This window comes from Cetorhinus maximus, chromosome 32 (genome assembly GCF_964194155.1).
Source record: "Cetorhinus maximus chromosome 32, sCetMax3.hap1.1, whole genome shotgun sequence".
In the NCBI taxonomy this organism is placed as follows: Eukaryota; Metazoa; Chordata; class Chondrichthyes; order Lamniformes; family Cetorhinidae; genus Cetorhinus; species Cetorhinus maximus.
In genome coordinates this window covers 235269-250403 of record NC_135910.1, presented here as the reverse complement: position 1 = coordinate 250403, position 15135 = coordinate 235269, and the positions used below count along the sequence as shown (strand labels likewise).

The 15135-nt window shown below is 47.7% G+C and overlaps 1 protein-coding gene across 2 annotated transcripts in view; it reads left to right on the top strand.

Annotated features, from left to right (window-relative positions):
* Nucleotides 1–15135, top strand: part of axl (AXL receptor tyrosine kinase) — a 205380-nt gene that overhangs the window by 88717 nt on the left and 101528 nt on the right. For both annotated transcript variants that reach the window (XM_078533351.1, XM_078533350.1), the window contains exon 7: nt 6272–6455. In XM_078533351.1, the coding sequence (XP_078389477.1) occupies nt 6272–6455 (184 nt within the window). The remainder of the gene's footprint in view (nt 1–6271; nt 6456–15135) is intronic.

Genomic DNA, 15135 nt, shown 5'->3' with positions numbered 1-15135 from the left:
ATTGCTTAGCTCTGTCTATCACTTGCTGCTCATGCTGTTTGGCTGTTGTGGTTGAGTGCAATTGTGCTGCTGCTGCTGGCCCACAGTGCCTTGTGGTTGCCCGGTCTTCAGTTGCTAGAGCTATTCAAAATCTATCCCATTTAGCATAGTGGTCAAGCCACACAACACAATGCAGGGTATCCTCAATGTGACACTGGGACTTTGTCACCACAAGCACGATGCGGTGGTCACTCTTACCGATACTGTCCTGGACAGATGCCTCTGCAGCAGGCAGGTTGGTGAGGATGAGGTCAGGTATGTTTTTCCCTCTTGTTGGTTCCCTCACCACCTGCTGCAGACCCAGTCTACCAGCTATGTCCTTTAGGACTCGGACAGCTCGGTCTGTGATGGTGCTACCGAGCCACTCTTGGTGATGGGCATTGAAGTCCCCCAGCCAGAGCACATTCTGCGCTATTGCAACCCTCAGTGCTTCCTCCAAGTGGTGGTCAACATGGAGGAGCACTGATTCATCAGCTGAGGGAGGGTGGTACGTGGTAATCAGCAGGAGGTTTCCTTGCCCATGTTTGACCTGATGCCCTGGGGCCCAGAGTCGATGTTGAGGACTCCCAGGGCAACTCCCTCCCAACTGTATACCAACTGTAAAGTGCATGCATTTGTAGACATGGATAGATAGTGGGATCTAGCTTGGGTGTGGGGGGCCTACAGTCGAACAGTCTGCTCAACTGCCTCTCCAGACCTATGCATCCACTCGAGTCTTGCTTCACAAATTGAAAGGGTGAAAGGAGGAGCTGTCTTCTGGGGCCACATGTAACATCACAACTGTTGTTATAGGAATAAATTAATTTATAGTCTTGATTGTGAGTTTCATATTGACACAAGGGTGTTAAAGTCAATTCCTATAAGTGTTTTGAAATGCAGTGTTAAATACTCTCACCAAGTGCCCAAGGGTTTACTATAGGCCTCCCAATTGCCGGCGGGAGATTGAGGAACAGTTATGTAGGCAGATTTTGGAAAGATGTAAAAGCAATGGGGTTGTTGTGGTGGGTGATTTTAACTTTCCCTATATTGACTGGGAATCACTTAGTGCTAGGGTTTGGATGGTGCAGAATTTGTAAGGTGCATCCAGGAGGGCTTCCTGAGACAATATGTAGATAGTCCAACTAAGGAAGGGACAATACTAGACCTGGTATTAGGGAATGAACCCGGCCAGGTGGTCGAAGTTTCAGTAGGGGAGCATTTTGGGAAAAGTGACCATAATTCAGAAAGTTTCAAGGTACTGGTGGATAAGGATAACAGGAGTCCTCGGGTTGAGGTACTTAATTGGGGGAAGGCTAATTATAACAATATTAGGCAGGAACTGAGGAATCTAGACTGGAGGCGGATGTTTGAGGGCAAATCAACAACTGACATGTGGGGGGCTTTCAAACGTCAATTGATAAGAATTCAGGACTGGCATGTTCCTGCTAGGGTGAAGGATAAGTATGGCAAGTTTCAGGACCTTGGATAACGAAGGATATTGTGAGATTAGTCAAAAAGAAAAGAGAAGCATTCGTAAGGGCTAGAAGGCTGGGAACAGATGAAGCCCGTGGAGAATATAAAGAAAGTAGGAAGAAACTTAAGCAAAGAGTCAGGAGGGCTAAAAGGGGTCATGCAAAGTCATTGGCAACCAGGATTAAGGAAAATCCCAAGGCCTTTTATACATATGTAAAAAGCAAGAGGGTAGCCAGGGAAAGGGTAGGCCCACTCAGGGACAGAGGTGGGAATCTGTGTGTGGGGCCAGAAGAAATGGGAGAGATACTAAATGAGTACTTCTCATCAGTATTCACCAAAGAGAAGGACTTAGCGGTCGATTTGTCTAGGGAAGAGTGTGTAGATAGCCTGGATCATGTTGAGATCAAAAAAGAGGTGTTAGGCATCTTGAAGAATATTAAGGTGGATAAGTCCCCAGGGCCAGATGGGATCTACCCCAGAGTACTGAGGGAGGCAAGGGAGGAGATTGCTGGGGCCTTGACACAAATCTTTGTATCCTCACTGGCTACGGGTGAGGTCCCAGAGAATTGGAGAATGGCCAATGTTGTTCCATTGTTTAAGAAGGGTAGCAGGGATAATCCAGGAAATTACAGGCCGGTGAGCCTTACGTCAGTGATAGGGAAATTATTGGAAAAGATTCTTCGTGACAGGATTTACTACCATTTGGAAGCAAATGGGCATATTAGTGAGAGGCAAAATGGTTTTGTGAAGGGGAGGTCGTATCTCACTAACTTGATCGAGTTTTTCGAGGAAGTGACAAAGATGATCGACGATGGAAGGGCAGTGGATGTTATCTACATGGATTTCAGTAAGGCCTTTGACAAGGTCCCTCATGGCAGACTGGTACAGAAGGTAAAGTCGCACGGGATTAGAGGTGAGCTGGCAAGATGGATACAGAATTGGCTTGGTCATAGAAGACAGAGGGTAGCAGTGGAAGGGTGCTTTGCTGAATGGAGAGCTGTGACTAGTGGTGTTCCGCAGGGATCAGTGCTGGGACCTTTGCTGTTTGTGGTATATGTAAATGATTTGGAGGAAAATGTAACTGGGCTAATTAGTAAGTTTGCAGACGACACTAAAGTTGGAGGAGTTGCAGATAGTGAAGAGGATTGTCAAAGGATACGACGGGATATAGATCGGTTGGAGACTTGGGCGGAGAAATGGCAGATGGAGTTTAATCTGGACAAATGCGAGGTAATGCATTTTGGAAGGTCTAATACAGGCAGGAATTATACAGTAAATGGCAGAACCCTTAAGTGCATCGACGGGCAGAGGGATCTGGGTGTACAGTTCCACAGATCACTGAAAGTGGCAACGCAGGTGGATAAGGTAGTCAGGAAGGCATATGGCATGCTTGCCTTCAACAGCAGGGGTATTGAGTATAAAAGCTGGGAAGTCATGCTGCAGCTGTATAGAATCCTGGTTAGGCCACACTTGGAGTATTGCGTGCGATTCTGGTCGCCACATTACCAGAAGGATATGGAGGCATTGGAGAGGGTGCAGAGGATGTTTACCAGGATGCTGCCTGGTCTGGAGGTTATTAGCTATGAGGAGAGGTTGGAGAAGCTCAGATTGTTCCCACTAGAGCGACAGGGATTGAGGGGCGACTTGATAGAAGTTTACAAAATTATGAATGGCATGGACAGAGTAGATAGTCAGAAGGTTTTTCCCAGGGTGGAAGAGTCAATTACTAGGGGACATAGATTTAAGGTGAGAGGAGAAAACTATAGAGGAGATGTGCAGGGCAAGTTTTTTACGCAGAGGGTAGTTAGTGTCTGGAATTCGCTGCCAGAGGAGGTGGTGGAAGCAGGTACGATAGTGGTGTTTAAGAGGCAGCTTGACAAATACATGAATAGGATGGGAATAGAGGGATACGGAAGTGCAAAATGTTTTAGTTGACGGGCAATATGATCGGCGCAGGCTTGGAGGGCTGAAGGGCCTGTTCCTGTGCTGTACTTTTCTTTGTTCTTTGTTCTTTGAGGTTAACAGTACACAGCATTTCACCAATGAGGTCACTGAGGTCAATGGATGGACTGCAATTGTGAACTCATCTCTTTCAGTTCTCTATCCTATAGTTTCAGAATGAGTCTCTCCTGTGTTCTTCCATTCATTGAATTGTAGCACATTACTCAATCATTGTTTCATAGGAATTGCCTGCTTTGTATTTATGGAGTGAACTGAAGCTGTAGACGCCTGAGAGACCAGAGTTAAGGGTGGTGATGGGAGGCAGGAGATGGGCACAGTTTGGCTGTCTGAGGTTTTTAATCAGGGTTTACTAAATGGTGGCTGCACGGGGATGGTTTGCTGCAAAACACATGGACATGGGATATAATTGAGATCCAGTGCAGGTGTGAAGTCACACACATTGAAATAATCGAATGATGTACATCCACTTGAGCAAGGTGCCAGCAGGAGACAAGTGCCTGTATTGTATAACTGTCCTCGAAAAAGAGTCAGTGCCTGTGTAACTGTACCCTAAACAGAGTAAGTTCCTGTATAACTGTACCCAACAAGACCCAGTGCCTGCCTATTTCTTAAATTCATTTATGGAATGTGGGCGTCGCTGGCAAGGCCAGCATTTGTTGTCCATTCCTAATTGCCCTTGTTTTGAGTGGCTTGCCACACCATTTCAGAGGGCAGTTAAGAATCAACAACATTGCTGTGAATCTGGAGTCACATGTAGGCCAGACCTGTAAGCATGGCAGATTTCCTTCCCTAAAGGACATTAGTGAACTGGATGGGTTTTACAACAATCAACAATGGTTTCATGGTCACTATTACTAAGACTAGCTTTCAATTCCAGATTTTTAATTGAATTCAAATTCCATCAGTTGCCATTGTGGGATTTGAACCCTTGTCCCGAGATCTTGGTCCTGGGCCTCTGGATTTCTACTCCAGTGACATTACCACTACACCGCCGTCTCCCCAAAAAGAGTCTAAAAAGAGTCAGTGCCTGAGTGACTGTATCCCAGCAAGAACCAGTGCCTGTGTAACGGTACTCAAAGAGGAGCAGACCCTGTATAACTGCACCCCAGCAAGAGTCAATGGCCTGGATTTTCACAGATTGGAACAACTCCGTAGAAAGTTAAAAATGACAGTCGGGACCTGAGTCCAGGAATTCCACCCCTATTCCCAGTGTCCCAGTTTTTGCTGGTATGGTAGCGAGCCCACACCCTGCACTCCCAGCCTAGCTGCTCTGTTGCTGGGGTAGGCATCACCCATCCTCCCCCCCACCATAATTTTTGTGGAATCGAGCCAGTTTCTCCATGACTTGTGGTTCATGGCCCCTCAGAGGAATCATGAACCATAGTCTGGATTCGGGAAGCTTTTAAAAGGTAAGGTCAAAGCGATCTTTCACATTCCCCCCCGCCCTCCATTCTCCTCCCATGTCATTTCTTGGCTCCCGCCTATATAGCCCCCATGCTAACTCATGACTGTTCTTTGCCCATTTTGAGTATAAAAACTCATGACTGTTCTTTGCCCATTTTGAGTATAAACTATGTACAGAATCAATGAGCCATATAGTAATAATGGCATGTGTGGAACTGTTTAAAAAAACTATTCGCAAATCTTCATTTGAAAAAAATTGCTTTTCCTACAACCCTACATAAGTGCCAGTCAGACAGACCATTAAAGTGTCAATAGCAGAGGCTTCAAACACTTCATACCTCTTAATCTTGTGCAAAGAAACATTGAGGCATTGGCAAAAGAGGTCACAGAAAGAACAACAAAGCTGTCAAAACAGAATCCTCTCCTGAGGTAATCCTTTTCTGAGTCTGGGCTCTTAGCCAAGCATGCGTAATGAGAACAGGTGTAAAACCTCTTTCAGTAGAGCTCAGTGGCCTTATTATGTATGCTTGACTGCTTCCAGGGTCGGCGGGTTCAGCTCCATCCCACACCCGCCACCCCCACCTTCCGGAGCGAAGATCATGACATTCAGAGCCTTTCAATCCAGGCGGGTCCAGTGAGTCGTGATTCCCTGATTTGACCTACCTGCCTCAGTAGGGATCACCTGGGCTAATGTCTCCAGGATATGGAGACCGGCATACCCATCCATTGACTCCCTGCAAAACACAACTAAATGATGCTATTTGCCTCTCCTGATGGGTGTCCTTGTGACTCAAGCTTCTGGCTCAGAACCATTTTGTATTTTTGCTAAATTATCCCTAACTGGAGCAAGTTTAAAATTCGCACCCATCTGATGGGAGACTGTTGTTGGCCTCTGCTACCTAACAGCCCCCAGTCAGCCTGTCATGTGGACGAGAAGGCAGTAAGTGATATGGAGCTGCACTCTAAGCCTCCCTGAGTAAAGGAAATTGCGAAGCCTAGGTGCAGGCCCAAGGTTTCAATACAGCAGACCACTGGGGTTGAAGAGAGTATTGGAGAAGATGAGACGAATCATGGCTGATCTGGAGAGTCAGGAGGGTGAGGAGACATTATTATCACTGAAAATGAAAGGAATTTAAGATGACCTGTGTTTCAATTTCTGAGGAATCGTGAACTATTTTTTACTCACATGCATTCTTAAGTTTCGACTTGCAAGACATTTTGCTTACACGGGTGCAGAGGTTTGGAAAGTATCCATAAGCACATTTTTGTGAAATTTCCTTTCCTTGGTGACCACTTCTGTTTTTTTTTAGCAAGCAGTAGTGCTTGCTCTGCACGTGAAGGTCTGGGGCCAGGTTGTGGGGGACAACTTTTTATTTTAGAAAATGACACGTTTGCTTTTCCTGTTTTCTTTCAGGCTGAACTGTCCCAAGATAACCTCAGCCAAGAGATCTATTTGGAAGATATCCCTCTTCCACCATTCAGCCATGTGATCAGAGGGCTGACGCCACACTCACAGTATAGGATCCGGTTGGCCTGTAGCACAAAGATTGGCACTTCACCATGGACCAGCTGGGTGACAGCAGAAACCTTTGAAGGAGGTGAGGACGAAAGTGCTGCTGACTCTCAAATGGAGTCCAGGGTAGAGGGGCTGTGCTTGGACTGGGGAGGGAATGTGCTTGATGTACCCTGTACCTGCTTCACCCAAATGTCACGTTCACCTTTGGCTCCTTGGGTAGCACTCATGCCTCTAAGTCAGAAGGCCACTCCAGGGACTTCTTGGTTGAGAGTGATGCTCCCAGGACATTACCCAAGGAGTACTACACTGTCAGAGGCACTGTTTTTCAGATGAGATGTTGAACTGAGGTTGCATTTGCCCTTTCGGGTAAGAGACCCCATGCTGCTAGTTTGAATATTTGTTAATATTTTTACATTGAACTAATACCTAAAAACAGATTACCTGGTTATTGTTGTTTATATATGAATTAACTGCTCCATTCCTGCTTTGCACCTTGACTACTCTTTAAAACAAGTACTTTATCGGTAATAAAGAGCCTTGGGGTATCTTTAGGCACTATAACAACGCAAGTCTTTCTGTTTTCACATGCTAGCTCCTCAGGAAATGGTTTGATTGGCTGGGTGTTGTCAACAACAATTCAACAGGTAACAACTGGGAATCAGTATTTGTGCAAAAATGAAGCAGGAATCCTTCCCCAACCTGATGCTCAGTGCCCTTAAATCAGTTTGTCCAATATTTTAGCCACTAGCCATATGTGGCCAATTGGGAATCAAGATGAAGATATTAAGGGGAACTGATAGGGTAGATGGAAAAAAACGATTTCTGTTAGTTGGGGAATCTAAAACTAGGGGACAGAATCTTAACGTTAGTGCCAAACCTTTTAGGAGTGAAGGCTGATAGTTGTCTGGAGCTGTCTTCTGCAAATGGCAATTGATGTTAATGTTAAATCTGCGATTGATAGATATTGTTAACCAAAGGTATAAGAGGATATGGGGCAAAGGCAGGTATGAGAAGTTAGGTCACAGAACAGCCTTGTCCTCACTGAATGGCTGTCCAGCCTCAAGGGGCTAAATGCCCTCCTCCTGTTCCAATGTTCATTCCTGATTAACAACAGCAACAACTGAGAATCATAGGGCTGAATTTTCCCAGAATTGCACTAAGTGTGGCAGGGGGCGGGTAAAATCCTACCCGCTGATGAAAATGGCGGGTTTTCACGCTGTACCTACCCGAGCCCGCCCATTATATGTTCACTCCCGTGAAACACGCTGTTTCGGCGGCGGGTGGGAAATGCAAAAAGTTGTTGCCATGGAGAAGGTGCATCTGTGACCTCATGGATGCATTTGTGGGTGGCGGATTGTGAAAATCCACAGAGGTCGCCTGTGGAGCCCTGAAAGCAGTCACTGGCATAGAAATTGAGCATCGTGGTCACTTTCACAGCCACTGGCAGTGGATGCTCTCCATGTCCCCTTGGTGCCAAGTCCTGCAGTAAGTGGCAGATGTGAGCCACCAGGTCCCTAGACCTGCGCAGTCATCAGCAACACTGGTTCTCAGTCACCTGCAGGAATGGCAGGTGGCGTCTATAGAACAAAGAACAAAGAAAAGTACAGCACAGGAACAGGCCCTTCAGCCCTCCAAGCCTGCGCCGATCATATTGCCTGTCAAACTAAAACATTTTGCAGTTCCATAAGACCATAAGACCATAAGACATAGGAGCAGAAATTAGGCCATTTGGCCCATCGAGTCTGCTCCACCATTCAATCATGGCTGATAAGTTTCTCAACCCCATTCTCCCGCCTTCTCTCCGTAACCTTTGATCCCCTTACCAATCAAGAACCTATCTATCTCGCTCTTAAACACACTCAATGACCTGGCCTCCACAGCCTTCTGTGGCAATGAATTCCATAGATTCACCTCTCTCTGGCTAAAGAAGTTTCTCCTCATCTCTGTTCTAAAAGGTCTTCCCTTTACTCTAAGGCTGTGCCCTCGGGTCCTAGTCTCTCCTACTAATGGAAACATCTTCCCCACCTCCACTCTATCCAGGCCTTTCAGTATTCTGTCAGTTGCAATCAGATCCCCCCTCATCCTTCTAAACTCCATCGAGTATAGACCCAGAGTCCTCAAACGTTCCTCATATGTTAAGCCTTTCATTCCTGGATCGTTCTCGTGAACCTCCTCTGGACCCTCTCCAGGGCCAGCACATCCTTCCTGAGATACGGGGCCCAAAATTGCTCACAATATTCTAAATGTGGTCTGACCAGAGCCTTATAAAGCCTCAGCAGCACATCCCTGCTTTTATATTCTAGTCCTCTCGAAATAAATGCCAACATTGCATTTGCCTTCCTAACTACCGACTCAACCTGCAAGTTAACCAAGTTAACCTTCCGGGGTCCGTATCCCTCTATTCCCATCCTATTCATGTATTTGTCAAGCTGCCTCTTAAACACCACTATCGTACCTGCTTCCACCACCTCCTCTGGCAGCGAATTCCAGACACTCACTACCCTCTGCGTAAAAAACTTGCCCCGCACATCTCCTCTATAGTTTTCTCCTCTCACCTTAAATCTATGCCCTCTAGTAATTGACTCTTCCACCCTGGGAAAAAGCTTCTGACTATCTACTCTGTCCATGCCACTCATAATTTTGTAAACTTCTATCAAGTCGCCCCTCAATCTCTGTCGCTCTAGTGAGAACAATCTGAGTTTCTCCAACCTCTCCTCATAGCTAATAACCTCCAGACCAGGCAGCATCCTGGTAAACCTCCTCTGCACCCTCTCCAACGCCTCCATATCCTTCTGGTAATGTGGCGACCAGAATCGCACGCAATACTCCAAGTGTGGCCTAACCAGGATTCTCCCCTTCACAAAGCCATATAGACCCTGGGTGTTGCTAGGTGTTGACCAGCCATGGCTCGCTGTCGCTCCTGGGAGCGTGTGCGGGATCCCCTGCTGCCCCTTTCTCATGAGGTTGTGCTCCTGCCTTTGCGCGGCCAGGAGCCTCAGTCACTCTCTCCTCCACCTTCTATGGTCTCTGTAGGCCATCAGGCACACAGCTAGGTCACCCAGGACCCATGATCCTGACAGGGTCCTCCTGCAGCATGAAAGGGAGAGAGAGACGTGGTTATCGTGGCTGTACTTGGCACCTATCCTGGCCCTGTGTGACCACCCCTTAATGCTTCCCAGAGAGTGCTGGTCACCCCCAGGATGGCCAGAGATGAGTGCGCTGCATGGCTGCCCTGTCAGCCTGTGACATGGGGGACACTGGTCCAAACCAGGATGCTGAGATTGCAATGGGGCTGTGAGCACCTCCGGCAGTGACTGCTACATGGCCAGTGTTGGTGAGGAGATTGTACAACGTGTCCTGTGGTCCAATAAAGTGGTGGCGGACTCGAAGTCTGTGCCGGGGGTTGGTGGGGGGGGTGGTGGGGGAGCGGAGGTGGGTAAGGTATGGAGCATTTGGTGGCCCTTTGGCGTCTCCGCAATGCTTGCATGGGCGGGCAGGCTGGGAGCCCGACCCCAATCATATCACTGTGGCTGCGCCTGATCTGTCTCAGTTGTAGAGGCCTGGTCAGTTTATACAAGTGTCCCTAATGTGTGGGCACTCCCCTCGCTTACCCTGCACCCCCATCCCATCTTAATCGTCTGTGCACGGGATGCAGCGCCAGGGCATCACTTGACCCCCCTACCACCCCCCACCCCCCTCAGCAGTTGCCCCCGAGGCTGGGCAGCACTTGCCCCCAGACACCTCCCACTCCTCAGCAGTCGCCTGCGGGGCCAGGCATCAGATTCCCAGCCTCCCACCCTCCCCGGTGCCCCTGAGGCCTGTAAACAGCGGGCGAGCTGTGGAGAACGCTGTTGCTCACTTGCCTCAATTCTCCCAAAGTGAAGGCCGCCAAGTGCACGTGGCCAGCGTGCAGTTGGGAAACATGGCGCGCTTTCCTGCCGACGATAACGGCGGGGTTCTGAGCTTGGCGGGATTGCCTTTTAACTGTGTGCTGATGCATTACAATTAGCTCCCCGCCGACTGATGATGGGAAATGCGGCCCACCATCGGCGGGCTGAGTGGAAGATCGTGAGCTGCCTCCACACCGTCAGGAAGTGGGCCCCGCCATATTCTCCGCACACGCCGCCTATCACACCCACCGCCAGTGGGCTCGGCAAATTCCACCCACAGGGCTGGATTTCTGTGCCCCAGTTCAGGCCAGAATGAAGGGGGCCAATCGATAAAGAAAGCGGGGGTGATGTGGTGCAGATCGACACCCTGCCTCTGTTTCCAATGTCAGCGATATTTGTGAGATTGAGGGGTAGGGAGCACCAGCCTCCAAACTCACCCACGCTCCTAAACAGGCAAACAAATCTTGTTAAGGGATTGTTAAAAGCCCATCTTTAGGGACCTTTTCTATTTTTCTGGAGGTGGCTGGCATTTATCGGAGCTGTCTGCCTCAGAGCAACTCAAGATCATGCTGGGGGCAAGTCATGGAGGCCTGAAAAGATAAGTGTAAACAGTTGTCTTAGGTGAAAGGGCTTACCTCCTTGAAGTAAAAATTGCAACAGCCCCTCAGGGAAGAGAAGGAATCAGAATTAAGAACTTTGGGAATTCACGGGGGTCACCGCCCTCCTTTCATCCTGTGGGCATCGGAGCAGTGGGTGAGGCTGTTTGGACTTCACCTGAGCACCAGGAAGGCTGCAGCTGGAAATGAGTGCTGCACCCTCAGAAATCGAGGCCACTGGAGATGAGCAGCTCCAGCCTGCACAAGGAGGCAGAGCACCAGGCATCAGGAGGCCAGAGGAGATGGATGAGGGGCACAAAGGAGAAGGAGCCACTATCCTGAGCACAGGATCCACAGGCAGAGGTGAAGAAACTTGTACATGACTGAAAACCAGTGTCAAAGGAGACTGTGACTCTCCAGGCAAATGTTCAGACACCTATAACACTGCAGATCTCGTACCTCGCACTATTGATTGCCCTGGCAGTGGTAGTCAAGGTAACTGTGGCCTTGAATTTCTTCACCACTGGATGATTAAGGGTCAGCTTCGGACCTATGTGGCATCTCCCAGCTGGCTGCATAATAGTGCATCACCCAGGTGACAGATGTCACCTTCAGGGAGGCTGTACAATGCATCAGATCCATTACTGATGTGGTATCATAAGCTCAGGGGGAACAGGACCAGTGTGTGGGCTGGTCAGGTGATCACCTGGAACATCTTCCTGCAAGGGTCGTCTTCACCATGGTGGTCTGCTACACTCTCCATAGCATGGCCCTCCAGAGAGATGTGGACCTTGGGGATGGTGAAACCTAGGGAGTAGACAACTCAGGCATCATTAGAGTACTAAAACCCCTGAGACCCAGAGAAAACATTCCTTGATTGATAGCTCAGGTTCTCTGATCTATGCTGTCAATTTCTCAATTTTGTTACTAAAGCTTAAGAGATTTCAAGTGCCTGCAGTTTCTCATATTGATACTTTAAAGGGTCTGGATAATTGACACTTTCAGTGAGCTGTCGGCAAAAGGATTTTTTTTAAGAAAGCAGAACTTATTTTTTAAAGCTTTTGTTACACATCATAATGTCACCATAGGGTTCATTGCTTCTATCCCATCTATAGTGGGTGAATGGGCATGTAAGTGCCATATCTTGGCATTGGAGGAATTAGGGGCTGTTTGGAGGGATATATCTTGGCATGGGGGCATGAGGAGGACCTCTTGCATTTACCTTTCAAAAGGTCCCCTCATACAGACACCTCTGAGATGCCGTGAACCAAGAGTCTTTTAAAATCTGGCCTGACTCCATGAAGTTTATGGAGGACTAGGACAAGCCTATCCCCTCAATGGAGCTGGCCAGGTCGGGAGTGAATGGTGCAGGCTTTTGACCTGAACCAACCCGCACCTTTAAAAGGCACACCTGAAAATCAGAAAGCCCCCAGGAATAGGGTCGGGAATCTCAGATTCGCCATTTTGAAAGGGATCCTAAGTCAACCCAACTCGGTGAAAATCCAGCCTGTTAGCACACAGAAGTCGGCCATTTGCTCCATTGAGTCAACCTAAGACCTCTGTCGAGCAAGAAGTCTGTTCCATTCCCCTGATCTATCCCTGCAGTACTGTAAATTCGTCCTACTTCCTTTTGAAATTATTGAGCATCTCTGCTTCCACCACCCTCTTAGGTAGCGGGTTCCATATCATGACCACTTGGCACATCCATCCCACAGACCCCGCCCCATATCTCCTACCTGAAAATGTTAAAACTGTGTCTCCTTGTCCTTGTGCCAACAGCTAATGGCTTTTTCTACTTTATCTAAACCTGTCATTATCTTGTATACCTCTATCAAATCTCCCCTCAACATCCGTTACTCCAAGGAGAACAGCCCCAGCTTTATAAGTAATGGTTTCCTGCCCAGAGAGTACTGGAGATTTGAATGTGAGACTAGACGATGAGTTGGATGGCCATCTTCTAGTTGCTCCATCTGGTTACTTTCCTCAATTGCCCTGTACAGTGCAGTCTAGAAACCAGCCAGGTATCCTCAATTCATTTTCTCTGTTGAACGTCCTTTGAGGAGACATGAAAGAGTGGCCTTTGGTGGCCTGTCCCCCACTTTTCTGTCCTCTACATCAATGCCTCATCTAGTGCCAGCTTAGATCAGTGCATCGCATTCTCGCCTCTGAGTCAGGTTGTAGATTCACACCCCTACAGGATTTGTGCATGTAATCCAGGCTGACATCTCCAGTGCCGTACTGAGGAAGTGCTTCACTGTCAAAGGTGCCATTTTTCAAATGATTGGTTACCCCAAATGCCTGTCTGCCCCCTCAGCTCAACATAAAAGATCTCATGGTACTATGGTGTCTTGGCCAATATTTATCCCTTAACTAACACTTAAAAACACATTACCTGGCGATGTCTCTGCTGTTAGTGGGAGCTTGCTGTGTGAAATGGGTACCGCATCTCCTACATTACATCAGTGACTACATTCAAAAAGTAATTCATCGACTGTAACATACTTTGGGATGTTTGTAGATGTGAATGGTGTAAGTTCTTTCTTAACAATACCCTCTGACAGTCCCTCCTGGAATAGAAAGAGCAAGGCCAGAGAAATCCCAGCCAGAGCTCCAGTTGGATTATAAAGAAGGCAAATGCACATGGGATACAGGGTCATTTGATAAGGTGGATTCAAAATTGGCTTAGTTGTAGGAAACAGAGGGTGATGACAGAAGGATGCTTTAGTGACTGGAAGCCAGTGTCCAGTGGTGTACCACAGGAATCTGTGCTGGGTCCCATTTTATTCGTCATTTATATAAACGACATAGATGACTATGTGGGGGGTAGGATTAGTAAGTTTGTGGATGACACAAAGATTGGCCGGGTGGTTAACAGTGAGGTTGAGTGTCTTGGGCTACAGGCAGATATAGACGGGATGGTCAAATGGGCAGATAAGTGGCAGATGGAATTTAACCCTGAAAAGTGAGAGGTGGTACACTTTGGAAGGAGTAATTTGACAAGGAAGTATTCAATGAATGGCATGGCACTAGGAAGTTCTGAGGAACAAAGAGACCTTGGTGTGTGTGTCCATAGGTCTCTGAAGGCAGAGGGGCATGTTAGTGGGGTGGTGAAAAAGTCATATGGGACACTTGCCTTTATCAATCGAGGCATAGATTACAAAAGTAGGGAGATCATGTTGGAGTTGTATAGAACCTTGGTGAGGCCACAGCTGGAGTACTGTGTGCAGTTCTGGTCGCCACATTATAGGAAGGATGTAATTGCACTGGAGGGGGTGCAGAGGAGATTCAACAGGATGTTGCCTGAGATGAAACATTTAAGTTATGAAAAGAGGTTGGATAGATTTGGGTTGTTTTCGTTGGAGCAGAGAAGACTGAGGGGTGACTTGATCGAGGTGTACAAGATTATGAGGGGCATGGACAGGGTGGATAGGGAGCAGCTGTTCCCCTTAGTTGAAGGGTCAGTCACAAGGGTACATAAGTTCAAGGTGAGGAGCAGGAGGTTTAGGGGGGATGTGAGGAAAAACTTTTTTACCCAGAGGGTGGTGACGGTCTGGAATGCACTGCCTGGGAGGGTGGTGGAGGCGGGTTACCTCACATCCTTTAAAAAGTACCTGGATGAGCCCTTGGCACGTCATAACATTCAAGGCTATGGGCCAAGTGCTGGTAAATGGGATTAGGTAGGTAGGTCAGGTGTTTCTCACGTGTTGGTGCAGACTCGATGGGCCAAAGGGCCTCTTCTGCACTGTCATTCTGTGATTCTGTATGGCTCCCCCTTCACAATGAGGAACCTCTTTGAACCTCCATGCTCTGGAGTGGATTTTGGGAAATAGTTAGAACATTTATCAGATGAGGAGTGGATGGTGATTCTGTTGGCACCTGTACTGATAATGGACCCCAAGATTTCCAATGAACCATGCCTGCCTGACACTAGTGAAATTAAATAAAAAAGCAAAAGGTGTTTACATCAGGTTTTTCTGTTGCCAGTACCAGTAATGGACCACAAGCTTTCCAACGAAGAAGCTAAGTGTTAAACCTTCAGGAATTTAATATAATGAGAGTAACAGGAAGTATTTCAGTTAAGCGGAATTCTGTGTCTGGGATTTGAATTATTGTTGGGTGGGAGCCCAGTTATTGGAGGTGCCAAACTCCTGCATATCGCTGGGTTGAATCCCAATCTCAGGTTCCTTCCAACCTGTCTTCTGAGACTGTGCTTCTCACAATGCCACAAAGCAGAAAGGAGGAGGAGGCTCAGCGTGTAGACAGAGTTATGATTTTG